At 44.9% G+C, this 24160-nt stretch overlaps 1 protein-coding gene across 5 annotated transcripts in view; it reads left to right on the forward strand.

Annotated features, from left to right (window-relative positions):
- Positions 1-24160, forward strand: part of zranb3 (zinc finger, RAN-binding domain containing 3) — a 69278-nt gene that overhangs the window by 9213 nt on the left and 35905 nt on the right. For all 5 annotated transcript variants that reach the window (XM_047334919.1, XM_047334921.1, XM_047334925.1 and 2 more), the window contains 10 exons: positions 534-765; positions 4154-4239; positions 5302-5473; positions 8565-8699; positions 11981-12100; positions 15148-15267; positions 15971-16150; positions 16822-17001; positions 17226-17694; positions 22217-22465. In XM_047334919.1, the coding sequence (XP_047190875.1) occupies positions 534-765; positions 4154-4239; positions 5302-5473; positions 8565-8699; positions 11981-12100; positions 15148-15267; positions 15971-16150; positions 16822-17001; positions 17226-17694; positions 22217-22465 (1943 nt within the window). The remainder of the gene's footprint in view (positions 1-533; positions 766-4153; positions 4240-5301; positions 5474-8564; positions 8700-11980; positions 12101-15147; positions 15268-15970; positions 16151-16821; positions 17002-17225; positions 17695-22216; positions 22466-24160) is intronic.

Genomic DNA, 24160 nt, shown 5'->3' on the forward strand with positions numbered 1-24160 from the left:
TGTGTGTGTGTGTGTGTGTGTGTGTGTGTGTGTGTGTGTGTGTGTGTGTGTGTGTGTGTGTGTGTGTGTGTGTGTGTGTGTGTGTGTGTGTGTGTGTGTACAACCTGGATAATATAGAAATGGCAGCTCAGCCTAGGAATGGATTTCTCGAGTGCTCCAGAAGAGGAGATTTATGAGGAAAAAGCTGCAACCCTAGTTTTGTGTCTGGCTCCATGTATCCGTCTGTGTTTAGTCCTCGCTCCATCTTCACATTTATCAAGTCCGCACTGCCATTTAAAAAAAAGTATTTATTTCTTTACCTTAACAACGCTGTTGTCAAGTGTACATGTGTTTAGCTACTGACTCACTCAAAAGGTGATCAACTCGGGATTAATCCTAAATCTATTAACGATTATTGCATGTTTGCCCCTCAGTCCTCTGAGCCACAGAGCTCCACTGTTGTCCTTGAATGATAAAGAACGTCGATAAGACACACAGTTGCACTAAGTGACGTGTTCTTTCAGTATCAATAACGTGTGTGTGTGTGTCTCCAGGGGTATCAGCAGCAGTAAGGTGACCGTGTTGGGCTATGGGCTGCTCACCACGGACTCGCGTGCCCTGGTGGAGGCTCTGACCCGGCAGCGGTTCGACATGGTCGTGGTGGACGAGTCTCACTACCTCAAGTCCAGGAATGCGGCACGGACCAAGATTCTGGTTCCTCTCATCCAGAGCGCCAAGCGGTTGATCCTGCTCACCGGGACGCCGGCTCTGGGTCGACCCGAAGAGGTAACGGAATCATGAAAACTGAGGGTTATTCTTCCCAGACTGCGCAAACCTCTACAGATTTAAATATCTTCCAAATCCTGCTTTGAATTTTGGATGAAAAAAAAAAAAAAACTGTAGCTAATGAGGAAGGAACGATATGATTCAACAGATTCTAATAATACATCCATGCGCTTCAAAAGGGGACTGTGAGCCCAAACTCGTGAGGAAAAGATTAGTCGGCTCACAAAGGTGTTTCACTTCCACACTGCGGCTCGATCGCCATGGTAACTTGCTCCAGAGCAGGTAATGCTCAAGATCCCAACATTCGGAAAAGCCAATTAACTCTCTGTGGCGCCACTTATCCTCGAGGATCCCGCGGACTTATTTCAATAACCTTTGTTGCAAAAACTTCATTTACAAAGCCCGATATGAAGAGACGCTGCGCCACAATAAATGAGACGAGTAATAAAAAAGAGCACACAGGGGGGGAACTATTGAATTTGGAGACAATAAGAGGGGCTGTTCACAGGACAACGGTGTGTGCAGAGCAGCCCCTCTCCATAATGATTTATTATATCATTTCTATATATGTTGTATTGGAGCTGTAGATTGCAGGCGTATTCCATCACTGCAGCTGCAGCAGGACTGTGAATAGAAAATCTTTCCAGCGTCTCAATGTGAAGACACAATACAGAATCAATAACGAGTGCCTCTGTGAATACGTGTCCTAAAGATGGAGCTTTGTGCTTATTGGCAGTTACACTGTCGTCGAGCAGGGTTACACCTGACATCTACTGTAAAGTATCAGAGCAAAATTCGACAGTTGATTTTTTTTACAATCCCAACTATTGATTGTTTAAAAAAACTGGACAAACACAAACACACACAAGGCCTCATAACAATTCATAACCTGTCACAGAACGTTCCAGAAATGTTCCTGTTGTTCAGAACCCGTCTGACTCGTCGGACAATCTGCTGCATTCGTCATGTTTGAAAGTCAAACTCTGGAATATTGAGCGTGTATGAGTGTGTGTGTGTGAGGGTTACAGTCAGTAACGCACCCAAGACACGTTGAGGACGGATTTTAGATCCGACCACATTCGCCGGTGGTATGGGACGCATATGGTCATGTAGCAGTGTGAACGCAAACGTGTCCTGGGCCACGCTGACGGACCGCCTACTCATAACCTTATAACCGTTTTGTACGTACAGTATTTACATACATCAAATTCTGTGTGGCCAACAATACAATAAAACAAAACATATTGATTTTCAAATGGGTCAAATCTTACTTCATTGCAGTGCTGCATTGATTCGCTTCAACGTGCCCAGCTCTCCCTCCCTCTCCCTCACACACACACACTGTCAATGGAGCCATCTGTCACCGTCAGACTGACTAAAAACAACATCACTTTTGTTCCCTGTGAAACAGCAATGATGTAGCTGGGTGTTTTATTTGTTATTTGCATACAGAGAGCGGGGACGTGAGATCAGATCACCGGAGACACATTTCGATGACAGGTGTGAACTGACTATCCCCTTCTGATCACATCACCCGACCCAACACGCACGTTAATGGCAGGTGTGAACGGGTCCAGTCAGGGAAACATAGACTGACTTTTATCATAGGTCACACTCTGGCATGCGTACGATCAGCATCTTAGTAATGTGATTAAGTGTGAGATCATGGAGAACATCATTAGGGTCTTCATGAAATATTAAAATCAATTCTAGAACTGACCGGGAGCCACTGCAGGTCCGGTTTGTGAAAAAGTGTGTTAAAAATGTGTGCTGATAGCAAACTGCAGAGCCACTTTTTAGGCTTGACATCATAGTTTTTTAATGTTGACTGTGTTTAACCGGGGATGTGACACAAGACTCGGATCTCACTCTCATCTCACTGCTGCGTTGCTGTGAGGAAAACTTAATTATTGCCGAGACCTCGATCGTGATAATTAACCGATGAAGCTCAGGCAGCTAATTAATTCCAAAAAATGAAGTGAAGTTAGTACTTGTAAGAAATCTCAGGAAAGTGTGTGTGTGTGCATATGTGTGTGTGATACATGCCACCCTGTCTTCGCCTGCCTGCAGCGCTGAGGTGAGGTTTTTTTTTTTTTAGAGATCTCTCTCTCCCTGTCTCTGCCACTAGAATCTGAAACTGAATATAACATTTTATCATCTGCAGCACAAACCTGATAAGACCTGTCCCTGCCTCTGTGCCAGTCTCCTCATTGCCATCATTACTCACCTCGGCTCTGACATCGAGTTAGCACACGGCTCGGGGCATGCTGCACTGTTCGTGATGTGCCCTCATTCCACCCACCTATTATATCAACAGTGTGAGGGGTGAGAATGCAAAAGCTGCTGTTGAACAAGTGATGAATTTTTAGAATAGCGCTCTCACTGTGGTTGCTTACTCAGATCGCCCTCGCCGATGATTACCCGCCATTACTCCAGAAATTGCCGCAAAATAGGGAAAATTGACACGTGGATTTAAGAGAGCTGCTTTTGTTGTGATGCATGTGATGCATCTGCTTCATGTATGAAGGCTCATTTCAAAATGACGTGATGACAGAAACCAACAGCTTATAATTTATCAGTATTTCTAAATCAAGTCATGGCAGTGGGTCGATTTCATTTTCAAATGAAATCGCTGTCTTTGCATCGTCTGACTGCGCCACACTTTGACCTGGTTGATTGGCTCTGACACAGTTGTAGTAAACTAGGCGAAGGACAACAGCACCTTGAATACGTTGCACACTTCATGACAGTAGACTAATCATGAGCACAGGTAAGGTCTGTGTTTCAGGCCAAAAAAAAGAAGGGTTTGAGCGATGGTGTGCGTTCAGTGTTCAAAAGCCAAAAGTTGAGAAGTTGGGGGAACTAAAAGAATTTGCGGTCTTCGTGATGTACTGCCAAGTCTTCCAGTTTTGTCACAGAGATTTTTTTCAAATTTATGATAAAATAGAAAAATAACTTCCTTTCAAAGGAATATTTTCTTTCTCGTCCGGAGCAAGATGAAATGATTGGTCCTGTGATCGGAGCTGTTGATGTGGTATTACCGTGGCTACCAAGCTACATGGCATGAATGGTATTTCTTTTTCAGTGTTATATTTAATTAGAAGAAGAAACAGAGTGTTGTGTCTTCTTTCCATTTGTAGGTGTTATAATTTAAAGATTAAGATAAAAAAGTGGGTTAATATCATTGTAATGAAACTGTGTATAAAAGGGGAAATTACAGGAAAGGATATTACAATTATGTGGAGATTAATAGAAATGTGTGACACAGAGATATTATCTCTCTTTCCATTACAGACACACACACACACATTCACTCATGCACACTGTATTGTGTGGTTTAGTACAACATTGTAATGAAGATCTATTTCCTGTCTGTGTATGTGCACAGCTGTTCATGCAGATCGATGCCCTCTATCCAAAGAGCTTCGGAACCTGGACTGACTTCGCCAAGAAGTTCTGCAATGCCCAATACAGGTAACCTCATTTAACTCTTTGCAAGAAAATATTTCCAAAATCTCTAACTATTCCTGCAAGTGTAATACCACGGTTTGGTCCATTCCTTATGGAATTAGCAGAGTTTTCAAAAATCTCACCTACAGTACAATTTAATTGTCAGTCTTTTTTAAAACAGAGTGCAGAGAAAAGGCGGACTCTACCTGAGTGTGGACGGACGGTGGTGCAAGTGTCTTTGTTGTCAGAGCCAGGCCGTGACTGAAGCCAAGCGTTAAATGCCAACCTGCTGCTGGTTGCCAGCGACGATCAGTTACATGTGTGAACAAACACATCAAATGCATTGTTTTGGATGTCCATCAAAGTTGGCAGCTCGGTCGGGGATGGGCCCGGCGCCATTAACGAGAACAGTTTGCGTATAGCGGCAATAAGTGTGGCTGGGGAATGCCGCTCTGGGCCACACACAGAAACACAGAGGGGAACTACTGCCTCTCCTTCATAACAGTGGCGTCCAGGAGACAAAGCGGCATCACAGCTGCACACTTCCTGGTTCAAATCCCCACACGAGGCATGAGCGTTATTTTAGAAGGAGTGAGTCGGTTTCTCTTCCCTCGGCAAACCACAAGTTTGAATGTGGAAGTGTGAAGCAGTAAAATCTGGCAGTCCCTTGTTAACTTTTGTCCACACTTGCCGCCAAAATGGCAGATAACCAGCCTTTGTGTCGAGAGCCAGTTCTATTCTAAAAACCCGTTTTGGCTGAGAGATTGTGAAAGTTGCTGTTGAGTTTTGGGATGAACCTGCTGCCGTGGCCATTAGACAAAATAGTTTCCTGCTCTGCAAATTGCCCTTAAGCGAAAAAGAGCTGACCCCCCGACTGCTCCAGCAGAGCTGCTCGGTGGTAAACAGTGGAAGGCTCTTGTGCTGCTGGGCAGCTCCCAGGTGGGAATGTTTATGTGTGTTTAACTATTCCTTCAGGGCAGCGCTGTAAATAAGTATGTTTTCTTAAACAAGTTTCTCTGGGTGAGAAATGTGTCTAAAAAAAATGAAAAGTAAATAAAAATTCACCTCTCATTCAATCTCTCACAGGTTCTTTGGGCGTCGCAGACAGTGGGACTGTCGCGGCGCGTCCAACCTGGCGGAGCTGCACCAGCGGCTGAGCCGGATCATGATCCGCCGTCTCAAGGCGGAGGTGCTCACTCAGCTGCCCCCCAAAATCCGCCAGCGCATCCCCTTCGACCTGCCCAAGGAGGCTGCAAAGGTGCAACGGTTGAATTTTATGTGCACAGACTTCTCTTGGTATTTTAATACATGCAAAAATTCATACATGGCCAGAAGAAAGTGAACAATTTACTGTCACATGGTGATTAAATGTGAAGCCACAGTTTCATGCTGTTCGCCAAAATTAAATTCTCTTATCTCACCAGTTCTCAACACAGGGAGTGATTAACTGTCCCCCTGCAAATCACAACAGTTAATATTGAGCTGTTGTTTGTGTCAGCTAATTTTGACAATCAATTAATGGTTTTTTAAGGCCTTTATCAATCACAACTGACAAATATCATACAAACAATTTCATTCTTAAGTGGCACATGAATGCGATTCTGAGAACTTGTCACACACCAATTATGAGTCGCACACAGCGTCTGCTCTTCTACACATTGGCAAAATCACTTCTTTTAGTTTTTAATGAATCATGGTGCTTCGGCCCGAACTAATTCTGAGTTTAAATGTGATTAGAGCTGCAAGAATTACTTGATAAATTGATAAATCGATCAACAGAAAAATTAATCTGCAAGAAAAACAAATGGAAGTAAAGTGAATATCTTGGGTTTGTGAGACAAATGAAGACATGTGAAGTCGTCACCCTGGTCTGTGAGAAATTTCATAAAAAGACTTAAACTTTACTGACAAAAAGAACAGAACAGACAAATATTTGCCTTTCAGAAAAATCTGGTGAATCCAACATGAACGCGAGAGGAATGGAGCAAGAATGACAAAAGACATTTTATATGAAAACAATTAACCATATAGTTGGTTATAGATAATCATCTGGATTGTCGTTCACTCATCCGTCCACACATGATGATCAAACAGGAACTAACAGTGTATACAAATGCCTATAGCAGCTTTAAGATGAAATAACTCCCATTTGGCCCAAGGTAAGATGCACTGACATCTCTCTCGATCCGTGTCTGTGTGTGTCTATTTGTAGATGGTGGAATGTTATGTGTGTAGGTGTTCGCTTCTCTTTTAGCCTCGCCAAAGTTGTGGTTGCGGCTTCTGCCTCCCACGCCGCTGCTGGATGCGTGGGAATGTACACGTGAATGCCAATGCGCCGTTGATCTGGCCTGTTTGGCCCCTCACTCCCTGCGTCGGGTCAAGGCCGCCGTGGGGTTAGTTTCCTGCTGTGTGCAAGAATACACACTCGCACTCGGCTAAGACGCCTTTTGTTCCATTTTGTATCATATCAGCAGGAGTGGAAAAACACTGGAGGAGCTCTCTCAGCACTAATTATGCGCCAAGCCACCATCCCAGGAATGACACTATAATAAGAAAGTAACTCCAGGAAAGTGATGATGCAGGTTTTTTTTTCTCCACCCCAGTCTCTCTAAATGTTAAGTGACGCTTTAATTGGGGGCTAAATATGGTCAGTGTTTCTACATTGTGGCGCCAATTAGGCCACGGAAGCGTACGTGTAGACGCGTTGGAAAAGTTCATGTCATGTCGTGTAGTTGTTGCGTTGCTCTCTTATCTGGAGCGGCTTCTCTTTCCTTAGAGGAACGAGCTTAGAGATCATTTGTCTGAGGTGAAAACAAAAAAAAACACGCGACAAAAGCAACTCTGCTTTACAGTTTTAGTTTTTTTTTTTCTCATTCTCTCACAGTTTAAACGGACTGGATAGGAAAGGGAGGTGTGGAGTGGTCACTCACCCAAATCTGCAACCAGAAAAAATGAACAATATAGACCATAAAGGCCTGACTGTATCTACTATAAACCAGCAGCTCTCACCAGTTCTCATTTTACTCCCTAATGACGGCTTTTATCATCCACCGCCAGACACTTTTTATATCCCTGCTGCCCTTTACGTTTCCAGCCCTGGCCTTTTGTTACTGTTAGTCTAGTGAATATCATCCAGGGTTGAGTGTTAGCCACTCGTGTTTGTTTTTTTCCCCCTCTCCTGCAGATTATGAAGAAATGCTTGAACGTAAACTTTTTAATTAGGAGGGAGAAAAAGAAACGCAATGAGCGACAGAGTCTGAGCTGCGTTTGTGCAGGTGCTTCTCAGTGAAACATCTGAAGAAAGACATAAAGGAAAATGCAGCTTTTATGCTCCTTCGATATGATAATATTTATTCATTCAACCGTCCTTGACTTTGACGAGGTTTGAATTCACTGAAATGCTAATTATTGCAATAAATGGCGCAGTGCGTTCACGTGTCGCCACAAGCTCCTCATTGTCCCGGCGTTGAAAACAAGGGGACAAGGCGGCTGTGAATGCGTCCGTCACACACACACACACACATACACACACACACACACACACACACACACACCGTGATGTGTGTGTGCTTCCTCGCACGCAGCCGTCTCCTCCTTCAGTTTGCCATATGGTTCACAGCTCTCTGTCGTTTGATATGCGGCGCTCATCCCCGCGGAACTTTTACACATTTTTGTCATCCTGCCACCTGAATTCCAACGGATTAAATTCAGCGTTTGTTAACAGCCGGCTCAAAATAACCTTTAATGACAGAGTGGTTTACAGTTAGACAATTAAAAAATTGAATCAAACACACTTGCGTGCTGCTTTTCTTGTCTACATAGTTAATATGCTTAAGTTCATGATGAACAGTTCTAACCTACATGTGGACAACAAGCGCTCGGCCTCTCTCCGAGGTTTGTTTATGAGCAGAGACGCAGCATATGTTTTCTCTTCGCCGGCAGCCGATCCCACTGCGATCCCCTCCGCTCCCCGCTCCGCCTTAAATACTCCTCGCCAATCACCTTGAGAGCACGCGAGCCGCCTTTTGATTTATTGTACCGGCCCGGTTGCTTCTCCATCTTCGACCCCGGCTTGTCATAAGGTGGCTATAATTGGGAGACGCTCATGACCCACCTAACACAGCAGCCCAGTCAGAGGGGGTGGCATCCTTGGGAATTCTGCCTCTCCCCCCCTCTTCCTTTTTTTTCTTTCTCTTCCAGGGAAAGTAGGACACCCAGCAGCGCCATTAATTGTTTTGCCCTTTATATCTCAAAAACAGTAGCGTACAAGAGAGAGAGAGAGAAGGGTGGATGAAGGAAGGAAGATAGGAAGCAGCCTCATTGTCTCTTTGCGCTCTCGTTGCTTACAGGAGGCCTCAGCCAGCTTCGCCCGGTGGGAGAGACTGATGAAGGGACTGGATTCGGGGGTCGTCACCACGGACAACCCCTTCACCGAGGTCATGGGGCTCGTCACACAGATGTACAAGCAAACTGCTATAGCCAAGGTAATGGGAAACCAGGTGGTTGGAGCCCAGCCGTGTCATTATACCTTACAGTATGTCTATATTAAAGCTGGAGTTATGCTACATTTTTTTAGATCTTTAAGTATTGTGTTTGTGTCCAATATTATCCTATTCCGTTGTTGTCCAAAAACGTAAACATGTCATTCATTACAACCATAAAAAACGCATCTTTGAGCCACACTGTCACACTGGCTGATATGTTCTCTCAGGGCGTTAATATCTGATGCACTCAAACCTTTATAAACGATGAGCTGCAGTCAAACAACTAACATTAGCTGCTCTCAGCTTTATTATCTAACTGGCAGTAGAAATGTTTACCTTTCAGCTGCTCAGAAAGAGCAGCCTTGGTTTTCAATTTGACTTGGATGTTACATTGTTTCAGGCAGCGGGTTGCTTCTCAAACTGTGAGGGAGGCAGTCCAGAGCTAAAAACGGTGGATCGGATCGAAAAGTCAAATGAATCGCATTCATTGAAACGCAAGTTTCAGCTCAGCCAACAACATGTACAAGTACAAGGTGGGCAAATGGATGGTTTTCTGACAGGGAGGGAAAGGGAAAACACACATGGTCATTGAGTATAATGTTTTGCAGACATCGATGTTCTTGTTAGATGATGGTGTGTTTGTGTCTGACAACAATTCTGTGACAGAAAACATTCGACAACTCGGCGTTCACTTCTTATATTTAAGTCTTGAAAATATCTCCTAGTGCTGTCATAAAGTGAAAGCAAGCAACTGATCAATAATAAAAATATTTGTATTTAAAAAAAACAACATGTATATTATAATTTTTATAAATTTAAAAGTGCAAAAAGCATATGATAACCTCTTCCATAGCCAAACTGTGAGAAAACAGGCACCATTACATCATTAGCACTACGTTGATGTGCAGTCAGGGATTTAAGATAAGATAAGATAAAATATACCTTTATTCGTCCCACATGGGGAAATTTGGGTATTACAGCAGCAAAGTGGACAGAAGAATATACTTTTTTTTTTTTTTTTACAAAAAAGGGTTAGTATGTACAAAATTTAACAAAAAATAACATAATAAAAATAAAGTTATATAAATACGATATTCAGAACAGTAGCAATAGTTGCACGGCCCGACACTTTTCCGAGAAAAATATTCCCTGGTGGTTAATATTCCAAAGATTTTGAACTCCTCTGACTGAAAAAAAAAAAAAAAGTGACATATATAACCCAGGACAGCTTAAATAGTTTCAAATTGGCCGTGGAACATAATTTTCACAGTCCAGGAAGTGGTGACTTGACAGTTACAGCATCATGATCAGAGCGCACTTGTCCGACAACCACTCAGTGAGATTTCATCGCTGAGCATCGCCATGGTAACAGGGCCTAATGGTGGCCGGTGAAAGCACTTAGACAAAGTAGGGTGTTTATAACCGAGGTATTATTTAGCTGTGTCCAGCCCGGCGTGATTACACCTTATCTCAAAGTTACACGCATCTCTGTGATGCTGTTGCTATGGAAACTCAGGTCGGCTCTCAGTTTGAAGAGAATAATTTTTTCTTTTTTTTTGATGAGAGAGAGAAATATGCAGTGTGGCAAGGAAGGTGGCCAGATGCATACAGTTGGGAAGGTTGGGATCAGAGCAGCAGGTGGTGACGAGGCGCTAACAAGCGCTTACATTTCCTCTTCCTCGGTGGAAACATGTTAAAGGCGGTTATACAGTTTTCAGCCTCTCTCACCCTAACGCAAGGAGGCAGTTCTTGCCTGTGAGTAAACATCTCCACTGAATAAAGTATCCCTCCACAATCGCCTTCCATGTTGGAGCGCTGGTTTTCCTCTCAATTAGCCCGGCGCCCTCAGCCATGAGGAGCGTGGCCCCGGGGTTAACGAAGACCGGAGATAACCACCGAATGCAATCATCCACCCGCTACTTGCTCAGCCTGCCTCCGCGCTCCGAACCTTTTTTTTTTGTGCGCCTGCCGTTGTTTGCTGATTGGATTTCTGCTCAGTTTAGCCTAACACTGGACCTCCTCTCATTCCACACCTACCCCCCCTACACTCGCCCACCTCAAAGCCGATACCGCTGGTCCAGCCTCATTTCCTCTGCTATCGGTTTTTAGAGTCAGACACTCTACTTCAGAAAAAAAAAAGAAGTGTTCTCTCTTCTTCTTTGGGATCATCAGGAGGTGGTGGAATGGTGTGATAGATTCACACATCTATGTCACTCTGACGAGCGTCACGGCCCCTGCCTGCCTGCCTGCCAGTCTGCCTTGCGACGGTGCTGCCAAACGCCTTTGGGGTATTTTTATTGCTTTAGCCGCCAAGCATCTGCTCCCAATTACCCAGAGAGGACAGCTCTGATGCTGGACTTTAAAGCGAGCTAACGGGCCGCTTCAGACAGCCGAGAAGTTTGTGCACTAATTAAACTCAGCGGAAGGAAGCTGGCGTCAGTAATGAGGTACCCCCAGATCAGAACGGGGTCGGCAGGCCTGGCGGAAAGATTCATTATCGGGCGCATTGGCTAATTATCAGCGAGGCAAAGCAGAGGTTCTCCCACCACAGCAGGTGTGATGGCTGCACAGGTTGTCAGGTTGCCGGAGGTGTGGAGGTTATAAATGTGGAGATTCACACCGTGGAGAGAAGGCCTGTCTCCAAAACCGTCCAGTAAGGGCTCTGTTCAAGTCAAATCAAACCTCCGTATTTCTCACTAGTTGGTGCTCTGCTATTCTTGGCCCCGGGGCTCTGAAATGAGCCGAGGCCTGATGCTCAATGACACGCTCATCCACTCCGACTTTGCAGAAGGTAGCGGCAGCGGCAGCGGCCACGGCCATCACAGTGTGATCGCCGGGCAGCAGTGTGCACGATGAATTGATAGATATGGATACCTGCAGGGTACAGTTAACTTACTCGGCTGCTCTCGTTTATTTTGGGAGGGTTGTTGGCTTCGCGCTGTCAATCAAGGTCAAAGGGAATTTTCTCGTATCTGGTGTCGAGAAACAAGAGCGCACACACCAATCATATCTCCAAGTTGTGACTTATTGATCTGCTCTCACTATGTGCGAGCTGACAAATGCGCCCCGGCCGCTCTGTGCGCTCTCTTCTCTTAAAGTCCAGATCCCTGGCATTCAGCAGGGGATCGATCACATAGAAAGGGAAGCCGCGGTGATTAATTGACTCCTCCACTGATCTGGCCCGATTCCTCTGTGTGCGGTCGACCGGTAAAGTGATGGATTCAGTGGCTCCCTTTCATCTGTGTCTATTTCTGTTTGTGTGTGTGTGTGTGTGTGGCCAGGCGGGAGCTGTGAAGGACTACATTAAGATGATGTTGGAGGCGGAGCAGCTGAAGTTCCTGGTGTTCGCCCACCACCTCACCATGCTGCAGGCCTGCACCGAAGCCGTCATCGAGGCCAAGGTAACCTCAGGGCGCTCCGCGTGCAACTGGAGCCTCTTCACACATGATAAGAGGGAGATGAGCAGTGGATGTGTGGTGGAAACTGATTGGAGATTTTTTAAATTCTAAACAGACGATTGGCTTCAATTTTAAAATTTTAAACTTCTGGATCGGATTTTTACAACTCCGATCACCAGGCAGATACAGGATGCACGTTTCTCCCCCTCTGAACACATGGATGGATTTACACGCATGTGTGAGCGTCTCAGGGAAGGATGGATGTATCGATGCTCCCGACACTGGACAATGCACATTATTAGTTCCTTTTTACTGCAGGCAAATTAAAGAAATGTGACATTTATCCATGATTACCACTTCCTGGAATTAGATTTTCCCTGAAGGTGACGCTAATGTCAAGTTTCAGGTTCCTGTTGACAACATCAGTAACCAGCATTTCACTGTTTGAACCAGCTAAACGAATATTTAAATTGTAGACTAATTGTGCGTTCACATGCTCCTATGAGGGTCCCGAGTTTTTCAGTCAGAAAGAAAGAAAAAACACCTTCTTAACTCAATGCTCCAAAGTTTCCATCTACTTTTATATTTCCTTCCCTGCTTTTACATGGTTGATATTTCATTCTGGCACAAATTTTCATTTCTGTCATTTCCATTTAAGATTTTTAAAGTTGTTTCCAGCTGCAGGGACCTGAATTGCCCATTAACGGTAACCTGGAAGTGCTAAATGTGCAGAAAGTGTTCATATTTCACCCCTCTGTCCCGGCTAACCAGAGGTAATTGGGCCCCGCACTTGATTTTTATTCCTCCATACATAGTCCCACTGTGTTTATAAGTCAAATCCCTGCCATCCGTGATTAACTTAGACGGAGCACTGAGCTCCAAGCTCACACAAGTGAGGCCGGTGCTTCATCGGAGGATCTCCGGCAGATGTGAAAATTCATGAATTATTTACGTCTTCCACTTATATACTAGAGTCGGCCTTACAGCGTAATGCAGATACAATATTTAGATCATTACTAATTAGCATTTTGAAACACAATAAAGTGGAGCGTAAGTTATCACTTAATCATCATCTACTGTAAGAATCTCACTATTTTTTTCCTTCTCTTCTTCAACTTTTTTCGACCTGAGAAAGTAAACTTTTACTTCCACAACTCATCTCCAGAGGCATAATTCACAAGTCGTCACAAGCGAACGGTGTCTCTTAGCTCGGCGCTGGCAACCTGTGAGAGTTCAAGTGTGTGTGTGTGTGTGTGTGTGTGTGTGTGTGTGTGTGTGTGTGTGTGTGTGTGTGTGTGTGTGTGTGTGTGTGTGTGTGTGTGTGTGTGTGTGTGTGTGTGTGTGTGTGTGTGTGTGTGTGTGTGTGTGTGTGTGTGTCGCAGGGGTCGGGGAGGTGTTGACTGAAATGCAGTGGTGCGACCTATGATAACACGTTACTCGGTGAGACGCGATCGTTTCTCTGGTGCGATCGCACTCGTCAATTAACGAAGGAGGGCTATAATAAGCGGCGCGCCGTGATTAGAGGCTTGGCAGAGACGAGTGAATGCGCTTCAATCGCATGACGTTAGCGCTTGTTTTTATGCTCCATACTTTTGCATTTCTTATGTGTTGAACTTGTTGGAATTTGTCTTTTTTGTAACTAGTAAATATACTGCGCTAAATACAAACAGCAGCAGATCGATTCTAAAAGCCGCTCTGACCCTGGGATGTTGTTTAACCCTGCTCCTTCTCCATGAGCACATTAATCTGACATTCATTTTTGCAGTAAAAAGTCAAACAGAACCTCCTTGGTGTTTCTCCTTCATATTCATGCACTCACAGGTGCATTAACGAACACGCTCCCCTACTGACGGCCACGAGCATCTCTGCAGGACCGGGTGAACCACCGGGTGAAGACAAAGTGCTTTAGCAGCACAGTGGATGTCAAGTTCTCGCTCAGGTTTAATGAACACGCAGCCGCTGCTCTCTTTGTTCCGTGTCATTAAAATGCTGTTATTAGTGCTTCTCTCATTTCCTTTCAAAGGAGCTTGTTTTATGTAACACTGCTCAATTCAGTGTTCATTCACACCTCTGTCGTTAAAACAAATCTGGAGAATGGAAAACAGGATAAAGGAACGCTCCACTACTCTCATGTTGCAGCACCAGCTTTTTTAAACGCGGACAATAGTGTCGCTTTCAAACCTTTGGTCAATTAAAATGGGATGTTATTCAAACAACCGCATTATCGTCTCCATTTATTTGCTCGATCCTTTCTAAAAACGAGTTGCATAAAGGAGAGAGGTTCACTTCAGAACATACAGTATCCAGACCTGTGATAAACAATATAACATCTCTATTAGGCCCAAAAGACTTTTGTTTGTCCGCTTTTGAAACAATATGAATTATCTTGTGCACAATGTCACTTTTGGTAGATGAAATTTCCACGTTCTTTCATAAGTTTGACGTCTTTCTGCTGCTGTTTTATCCCAAAGTAAAACAAGTAAACACCAACAGCTGGATTCATGGAGTTGTGTGCGTGTCTCTAATATTCATTCTCCTATTCAACTCCTGCTGATGTAAATATCTGGATCATTAGTTGCTTAATAGTTTGCTACGTTCACTAGCTAGTCTCTAACTCTGCGTGCCGTTTAGTTCAGGTAGTGTGTTTTTAGCCGCCTGCTGCTGCTGCTGCTGGAAACAAAGCTCCTCAGAGCCAAGTTCTGGGTTCCACAAAACCAAAACATTGATCTGTGAGCCTAAAAAGTTCTCAGTGAACTGTGGAGTTACACACACTTATTTTATTCATTGTTAGAGCATTTTTAATATCTAATTCAACATTCTCCAGTGTGCACATCCTGGTGTTTCTTTTGAAAAGAGGCACAACGTCATTTTTTCTCTTTTCTTTGACTGAAGCAGATGCGATTCTAATAGTCAACATTTCATTCACAGATTTCTGTGTTGCAGGTTTGTTTCCATTGGTCAAGCGTCAACTGTCTGGTTATAGCGCTTCACATCTCCCGTCATCTTATGGTGAACTGAAGTTTCCCCTCCGTTGTCTCTGCATTCTTCAGGTCGGTTACATCCGCATCGACGGCAGCGTCCCGTCCTCAGAAAGAATCCAGTTGGTCAACAAGTTTCAGAGCGACCCGGAAACCCGAGTGGCCGTCCTCAGCATTCAGGCTGCCGGCCAGGTACAGTATTTACACACATGCAGACATTGATAACGTATTATTGTATTTAATCAACACTAAAATCTAGTAACTACTCAAAAGAGTTAGTGCAAATATGATGCGTGAAATTAACTGAAACGTACAAACTCAACGCCTGCTGCAGACTGTCTGTGCTGCCGGGTCATTATAATGGAAATTAATCAATACTGTAGTTCTTTTTAATGCAACAATAAATAGGCTAAATGGAGTAATTTGGTGCTTATTAGCAATAATGACAAGTGTTATTGGTTTTAGTGAATCATAATCACCGTTTGTGCAAATGGAAAATAAATACTGTAAATTCTTCTTTTTTTTGTAAACTCTTGAAACAAACTCAATAACCCACTGACATCAATTATTCTGAATATGTGCAGAAATGTGATGCCTGTCAGTCGGAGGACGTAGGTGCACGAAGCACTTAGGATCTAATATTCTGTTATTAAAAAGGATTTCATCAAATTAGATTCCATCGGAAATGAGCTGTTCAAGCACGGGGCGGCTAAATGAAATATTTTCTGTTATGATTCGACTTTTGTGTGTGTGTGTGTGTGTGTGTGTGTGTGTGTGTGTGTGTGTGTGTGTGTGTGTGTGTGTGTGTGTGTGTGTGTGTGTGTGTGTGTGTGTGTGTGTGTGTGTGTGTGTGTGTGTGTGTGTGTGTGTGTGTGTGTGTGTGTGTCCTCCCCAGGGTTTGACCTTGACCGCCGCCAGCCACGTGGTGTTCGCCGAGCTCTACTGGAACCCCGGTCACATCAAGCAGGCGGAGGATCGGGCGCACCGCATCGGACAGACGTCCTCGGTCAACGTGCACTACCTCATCGCCAAGGGCACCTTCGACACGGTCATGTGGTCCATGATCAACAGGAAGGTAACGTGAACGCCACAAGGGCATTGATGTCAAAACTAAAGAGGCAGCTTAGTTGCCCCCTAGTGGTTCCAGGTGGTGTTTCTGTTTGGCTGCTGTCGTAAAGACGCCGGACTTTTTCCTCAGAGCTCAGAGGAAGTTGTCAAGGCCACTTTAGAGATAACGGAGGAGAAAAAAGATGTTTGTACACTTAGCCAAGAGAATAAGATGATTAAATAAAGACGTCGAGGACCGATATTAGTGCGGATGGTGTCGTTTTTCTATCAACATCACACTGTGGAATCAGTTATAACGTCATGATGACAAGTTAAAGATAAAAAAGTGTCTATATCCGCTTTGATGTGAACGATTAATCACTTAATTTGAATGAAAGCTCACTTTTATTTGCTCCTGTATTGACCAGCAGCTTCAGTTCGTGGGTAATAATACACAGCTTCAAATGTATCATATGCACATTCTGCTATATTTAGCTCTATATTGTAATACATGCATGAATAAACTTTGATGCATCTGTCCAATTGATTTGCATAAGAACAGGCAGGGGATTTAAATTAATAATCATAGCTGTCACGATTTGGAATGAAAACTGAATTATTCCCCTTGCTCTTTACCAAACCATCATAGTAAACAAAAGTGAATAAAATGTGGAAGTGAGTTTGTCCTGTGTCCCTCAGGAAACGGTGACCGGCACCACTCTGAACGGGAGGAAGGAATACCTGAAGGCCGACGAGGGGGACAAGGACAAGTGGGAGTTCCTCAACTTTGCCAACGCGTGGGAGCCAAGTGAGATGGTGCTGCCGCCGCTGGAGGGGAAAAACTCAGGATGTGACAAGGACGGCGTGTTCTTCACTCAAGTGAGTCAGCGGGAAGAGGTCGCCGCAAAAACACCCGGGGCAAAGCTTTGACCTCTCTTTAGTTTCTAGTCAGAGATAATTCAAATGTGAATGATTTCCCCCCCAGTATTTCGCAGGATTTAGCACAGCAATGTAAATTTTACACAGACAAAACTGGAAAACTGTTCTCTTGGTTTATGAGAGTAAAAGTAACTTGAGCTTGCAGCTTTTTTTCCCCGCTGTAGTTTGAGAAAGAGAAGCAGCACGACATCCGTTCCTTCTTCTCCCCGAGTGCCAGCGTCAAGAAGAAGAGGAGGAGAACAGAAGATGAAGAAACCTCCACATCTCCAGAGACGACTGCAGCGCCGTCCGGCAGCGGGACAACCTCTGAGAAAAGGGAGGAGAAGCGAGGAAGGAAAACCTCCCCCGCACCCGTCCTGGACTTCTCCCTGCAGCCTAAGAGGCTGCGGACGCAACAGCTCAGCCCCAGCCCCAGGTCTCCATTCAGGGGGAAGAGGAGGTCGGCGGCGGCCGGGGGCCTCGGCTCCGGCAGCCCACGCTCTCCGCTCTCCGTCATGGCCCCGCGCAAGCTGTCGGAGCCCGGCCCTCCGGCGGAGACGTGGAGCTGTGGGGCATGCACCTATTCCAACAGCGGCCTGTTGCCTTACTGCGAGATGTGCGAGTTCCCGCGCTCCTCGTCTACTCTCACGCCAGGTATGATTAGGAACCAATATACACATAGGAACAAATCATCTCATCTCTCCTCCCCCGATGTGTGTGTGTGTGTGTGCCTCTGATCCTCTCTTTTATTATTAATTCATAAACTTCATTAGATCCCATTAAAAAACAAAACAATGATTCCATCATCTCTTGCTTGAAATGAAGCACACGGAGCCCAAAAATCCCATCATCGCATTATTTATTTTTTCTGCCGTCAATATCAATCGCCGCAGCCTGTTGACATAATAGTTCTGAACAGCGTTACAGATTTCACCAGATGGAGATGCTCGATAGCGAAAGATGTAGGCAGACTCGCCTGAATCTGAAATAGCTCTGTGAGGAGAATATCCTCTCTCTCTCTCTCTCTCTCTCTCTCTCTCTCTGTCTGCAGATGACAAGGACACAGTATAATTCTCACCTGTCATCAGAGAGAGAGAGAGAGAGAGAGAGAGAGAGCAGGCGCCAACTATTGCTGTGACCGAAGCGGGAAAAGTTTAGCCGGCTCGAGCTGATATGTCTGACAGCCTGGAGGGGGAGGGAAGTCGCTGTGACCCGGCAGGCGTCAGGTCCCGCGCTCTTTAAAATGTCTGAGATGCATCAGATGGCTTTAAAAAATGTTAATAAATCCTGACATTCAGCTGCAATAATGTTTAAGCTAAATTAGTTGTAGTGCTTCTTTTGATGAGATTGTTCCACTGAGTTCTATGATGATATGAGAGGCTCTGTAATATGAAGTTGGACAAACCGCCTGCTTGTGTTGTTACTAAAAATCTACGGAAAAAAATTACAGAAAATGTGACAAACTTTGTGAAGACAATTCACTGCCTGTTGACTTCGAGAAATCAGTTTGTAAAAGCTCAACACCACAAGTCGTTCTTAAAGTCGAGAGGAAACCAAAAAGGTGTTGAGGTCAAAATATAAGAAAACTCTTTTCTTTCAAACAATCATAATAATAAATATCGAAATATCTGTTCACCCTAAATCAAAGCTTTTTCACTGTTATGTCAAGAAGAAGCTTAAGGATTGAATTAGTTTTATTTATGTGGCTTAAAACAGTAGTATAAAATAGACGTTTCGAGGAAAACAATACTTCTTCCCAATAATTAGACGAAAAGATCAAAATCACTCTCATGTCTGTGCTCTAACGATGAAGCTGCAGTTGAAGCTGGAGAGAGATAGATAGACAAAGTATTGCTAATATTATATTCTCGTATGATGAAAATACTCCACAGTATTTCATTTTACTTGCGATCCTCTCTTGATGTAGGAAAGCAAAGATTTTGTAGATGCAAAAAGTGCATGGATTATTATTTTAAGCATACATTCATGCACAGCACAAACATTCCCATTAATATTTTGTTCATAACACTTTCTCAACTGAAAGTTTGACCCTTCCTTAAAGATACAAACACACAAATACATTGAGCACTGACTGGGCACGAGTGCACTCTAAACACACCGTTCACACACACACACACACACACACACACACACACACACATTTCATGCAGCAGATGCTTGATAACTATTCAGCGATCACATTCTCGTCTTTGTCACGAGCGCCATTCTGCGTTCACGGCAGCCGGCTGTGTGTCGGCTCACTAGACAGGGGGAATTTAACAACCTGCTAAATTTGTAAATGACAGACTGTGCTGCAAAATAACAACTGTATTTATGGAGATGTCTCTCAACCTGGCAGCGCAATTCCTCAGCCGGCTCGCAGAAATGTAAGGAGAGAAAAAGAAATAATCAGCTCGGAGAGACGATGGCGTGACACGACAGACGTTGTCGCTTCCAGGAGCAACAGTTTCCCACCACAATACGTACAAAGAGAGCGGTGACACGCCGTCACGAGTTGTGTCGCCGGCATTACACCGTGTTGCAGAGGATCAGAGAGATATCGCCACGTGACACGAGAACATTTTTCTAAATGACAGTTTCTACTGTCAGAGATTTTTTTGCAGTTTGGCAAAAAAATATTCAGCTAAGCAGCAGCTTGAGAAGAAGCATTCAGAAGTGCCAGTAGGAAACGCACCAGAATAAAATTCATGAAGTTTTTTAAAGGGAAAGAAAGCTGTTCAGGATTTCTAATGAAAAGCACAGAAGGCAGAAATGGCAGGTTTTAAATCTGGCTACCAAATGGCGTTTACACGCGCTGATTCAATTCTTTTAAATTCCTAATAATTTTTAAAATAATTGGTTTTCCATTTGCCACGAGAGGAGTCCAAATCTCGACAGGCCCTGCCACGAGCAGCTACACTTGCTAAGCTATTAATTGGACACTTGCCTGTTTCAGTGGAGGTACATTTCGGAGACATCTTTGTGAAATCCGTGGTGGTTTTTCAGTATCCTGTCTTTTTTCCCAACTTCTGGCAGTTTAAAAGTTGGCATTTCGTCGACCACGGTGGCGGTGATCACCTCTCATACTTTACCGCTGAATCTATTTTAATGAATCAATCATTTCCTGTGTGGCACGTAGGAGAACGTTCATGTGTTAGATAAGCTGTCACGGATTTGCCTCCGTCCACACGACTAAGTTTTAGTTTGGAAAACGCTGCTCGCTCCGTTTTAGTTTGAAAACTCCCTGGCTGAGTTTGAAAAAACAGTTGAACCGACGTTGGTGTATCCAGATGTTTGTGTTTTCACACATCCTGTCAGTTACAGTTCCACCTCGCCGTCAATCCAAGAACGTAAATCCCTTCTCGTGCTTTTCACCATAGTTCTTTCTCCATTGTTGTATTTTCTGTAACTAAGCAACCAACTGCAGCGTAGACAATCTGCTTCCTGTTAACACTGGTATGCACATGCTCATTGTACGTGCGTTACATTCGCTGTCGGCATGGATTTAGCCTTATTCTGTTAACTAGAAGTTTATTCCGCACCAGTTTTTGTTCAACCCTCTTCAGGTTGAACCCGGGGATTTGAATTCCTGTGTTTGCAGCTATTTTCTTTTGTTTTTTGTGTGGGCACATGAGTATGGCTCAGTCCTTCAGCTCCTTCACAGGTAGACCAGCAATTTGTCTCTCAGCAACGAGAGCAAGACAGGAAGAGGGCAATTTGGTCATCTCCTGGCACTCTGCAGCCCTCAGCACGCTCGCTACCCCCGTCCGGACTTTTAGCATTTAACCAACAGAGTGGAATTGAACGAGCAACCAGTGCTTTCCTCTTCTTTGGTTCCTCTTTGTTAGGCTCCCTGCAGACGCCGATAAAGGCTTCTCCTGCTTTACCCAACAATCGGGAGTTAATCGTTGTATGTGAGTCTTGTTGGCATTCTTACACAAGATCATGTGTTTCTTGAACGTATTTCTGCACAGTAGTAATTTTCCTCGGCCACTATAGACATAATGGGGCTCTTCCTGGGACGGGGGTTGACTGTGAAGTGGAGGCGCGGACCTGTAGGATTTCCCCCGTTAACGTCTTCCTCGGCGGGGACAGCTTAACACAAATTGAGCCGTCTTTCCGCGGTCTCGCTCGGCTTGTTAGCGCTGGGGGGCAGCGCCGGGGCCGGGAGCCCGGAGCCCGGAGACTCGGATGACATTTTGAGGAAGCCGACTGGAGGCTGGCCTTTTGAAGGAACAAGCCACAGAGAGGCGGGATCGCTAATTAGCCCTCTGCGTCCCCCAAGTCTCGCAACTTACTGTCTTGTTAGATTTCACACCTCAAGTTCAACAATAATGTGAAAGGATGAGATTTGAATTTAACGAGGGAAAGTAGGGGAAAGGAGATTGTTTCACGAGTTCTGTACAAGACTGAATGTGAGACTTACATCAGTCTGTTAATATTACCTCTATACCAAAAAGACTTTAAAGTGCAATTTTTTTAATTCGAAGTCTGCGGACGGTAACGGCTTAACCCCTGCATTCATTAACATTTTTGTGGCTTGACCTTAACAGAATCACACCGTCCTGCATGAGTGGAGCAAAATCACAGGGAGGGTTTTACGAGTGGATCTGCAGCACGAGCTCGATAACCCGTGTACCGATTGGCAGTCGGCCATTATCAGCTGTCGCCGACACTCACTCTGTTTGGATTTGATTGCACGTGATGCAGACGAGCAATTAACAAAACAATGTGACACGGGCATCATCCATTCTCCCGGCGGACTGAGCCGAGAGCCGGTGAAAGGGGCGGTGGGGGTAAGGCAGGTGTTAGGATCTAAAGACGGAATGTCACTAGCAGTGTATTTGCACAGTAAATGCTCACGGCTAACATCCCCCTGAACAGACTTGTTTGTTTGCTTCCACGTTTCCACCGCTGCTCATGTCGCTGCATTTCACACACTCATATCCTCTTAAAATTGTCAGTGAAGGATTTACGACGGCGAATAATCTCACTGATGAGCCATATTGAGTCTTACTTTCATGTCAGCAGTCATTTTGTCACACTGGCACACTCTTCAGATGATGGATATCTCGCTCGGGAATGAAACTCTTCAAAGTCTGATTATAGTCTGCAACTCGGCCAATAAAGTAATCTTCATCTTCATCCCCCCCCCCCCCCCCCTTTTCTCTCTCAGCTGATTCAGAGCCACCTAGGCCTCGGCCACCCTCCTCCACCGAGGAGGACCAGACGTACATCGTCCTCTCCCGCTCCGACAGCGAGCCCGAGCTCGGCCTGGGAGAAGCCCAGCCTCTGAAACCCTGCAAAGGCAAACACAGCGAGGAGGAGCCGCAGAAGGAGGAGAAGGAGGAAGGGGAGGATGAGCCATTGAAAGACAAACAGACACTAGGAGAAGCAGAGGAGGAGGACAAGCGGCGGCTCAAAGGTAAACAATCAGCGGGAGAGCGAGGTGACAACGTCGCTGGCGGTGGCAGCTGCCTCCCCCCTGACCACACACGGGGTAATCCCACATGCAATCTTCTCCTTTTCATATCTAGGGAAATCGACTGGTGCTGCGTTGTCACCTGCCCATATAATGCTGTTTAATATCATCACTTCAAACCAATAAGGGACTATATCTCACTCCATATGGGGCTGGACATTATTATTCTGACTATTATTAGTATCTAGTTGGGGATATTGCCTGTTCCTGCTCTCGGGAAGCTCCGGGAGATATTGAGTCGAACCTCACTAATCTCCAGAGTGCAGCTAGTTGAAACCAGTGAACCAAAAATACACACAAGGTTCGATAACTATCCTGCAGGTGACTGACGAGCTTCTGTCTGGCTGTTTTTTAATAAAGCGGGCGGGGGGTCTAATTACGTCACTTATTGTCGAAACCAAACCCATTTCCCCTCCTCCCGTCCACTCACATGACTGCCAGAGTCTCTGAGGGACGTGAAGAAACAAACTCCCAATTACACAGTATGCAATATTTCAAATTTAGACCTCTGTGTTCACATACTTGTGTCTCAGAGGGATACACAAAGCAATAAATTGCGCTAATTACAACAAACTAATTACACCGTGTGCAATATGAAGAGCGCTGAAAAAAACCAAAAAAAAACTGCCAGACTAGCAGAGTCTAAGAAAAGCCTGTGACCTGGGTGTTGCCTCTGAAGGCGGGCAGACTTTTTGGGTCAGAGGTATTGAAGGATGAAACTGAGATGATAGCAAGGTTCTTAACACAGGGAGGAAGGAAACCATTAGTGTTTTAACAGGACAAACTATCAACCTCTGCTTTAACTTGTTAAGGTAAGTGTGCAACAACTTGGCAGACACACACACACGCACACACACACTTTGACATCTATTAGTCTATCTATGATAAGTCTATCTATGATAAGTCTATCTATCAGTCTATCTATCGGTCTATCGATCAGTGTATCAGTGTGTTAGTTACCTGCGGTTGCCAGTCTGTTTTGGACCCTGTGGGTTTTTAATAGGAATCACAGCAGTTGTCCTATCAAAGTGACCCGTGGGGTCAGGAGGAGCGGTGGCTGATAATTTTCCTCCACCTGCCCGTGGTTTTTTCGAAGGCAAACCGCAGAGCTGTCGGCCGCCCCCTCCTCTTGATTGCTCTGAGATTACTTTCCTCACAGCACAAACAGGCAATCACTCCCGCTCCACCTCTCCGTCTCTCCCTCCCTCCCTCTCTCTCTCTCTCCTCACTGTCTGTCGCTCTGTTTGTCTGCACGAGCCAAGCATTCCGACGTGGATACACCAACGTTGGTTCAAATGCTTTTTCCGCAGCATCAGCGTCAGCGAGCGTCTTCCCCGTTTGAAGGGTGGGGGATTTTCATATCTCTTTTTGTTTTTCCATCCTGCAGAAGATGAGATGACTCAGTCCAATTAGGCGTTGTTTTCTTTCTCTCACAGTAAAATAACGGATACATCCCTGGGGGTGATCTGAAGGCACTGTTCATACTGTGTAAGTGACAGTCTAATAAGACAGCTTTGTAAGATGAATTGCCCCCATTGTATAAATGGCCCACTTAATGCTGCGGGCGCCTTCCACCACTGCAAACTGGGAAAATGGTGGTGGTGAGGAGGAGGAGGAGGAGGTTTACAACACATATAA

This window comes from Scophthalmus maximus, chromosome 1 (genome assembly GCF_022379125.1).
Source record: "Scophthalmus maximus strain ysfricsl-2021 chromosome 1, ASM2237912v1, whole genome shotgun sequence".
NCBI lineage: Eukaryota > Metazoa > Chordata > Actinopteri > Pleuronectiformes > Scophthalmidae > Scophthalmus > Scophthalmus maximus.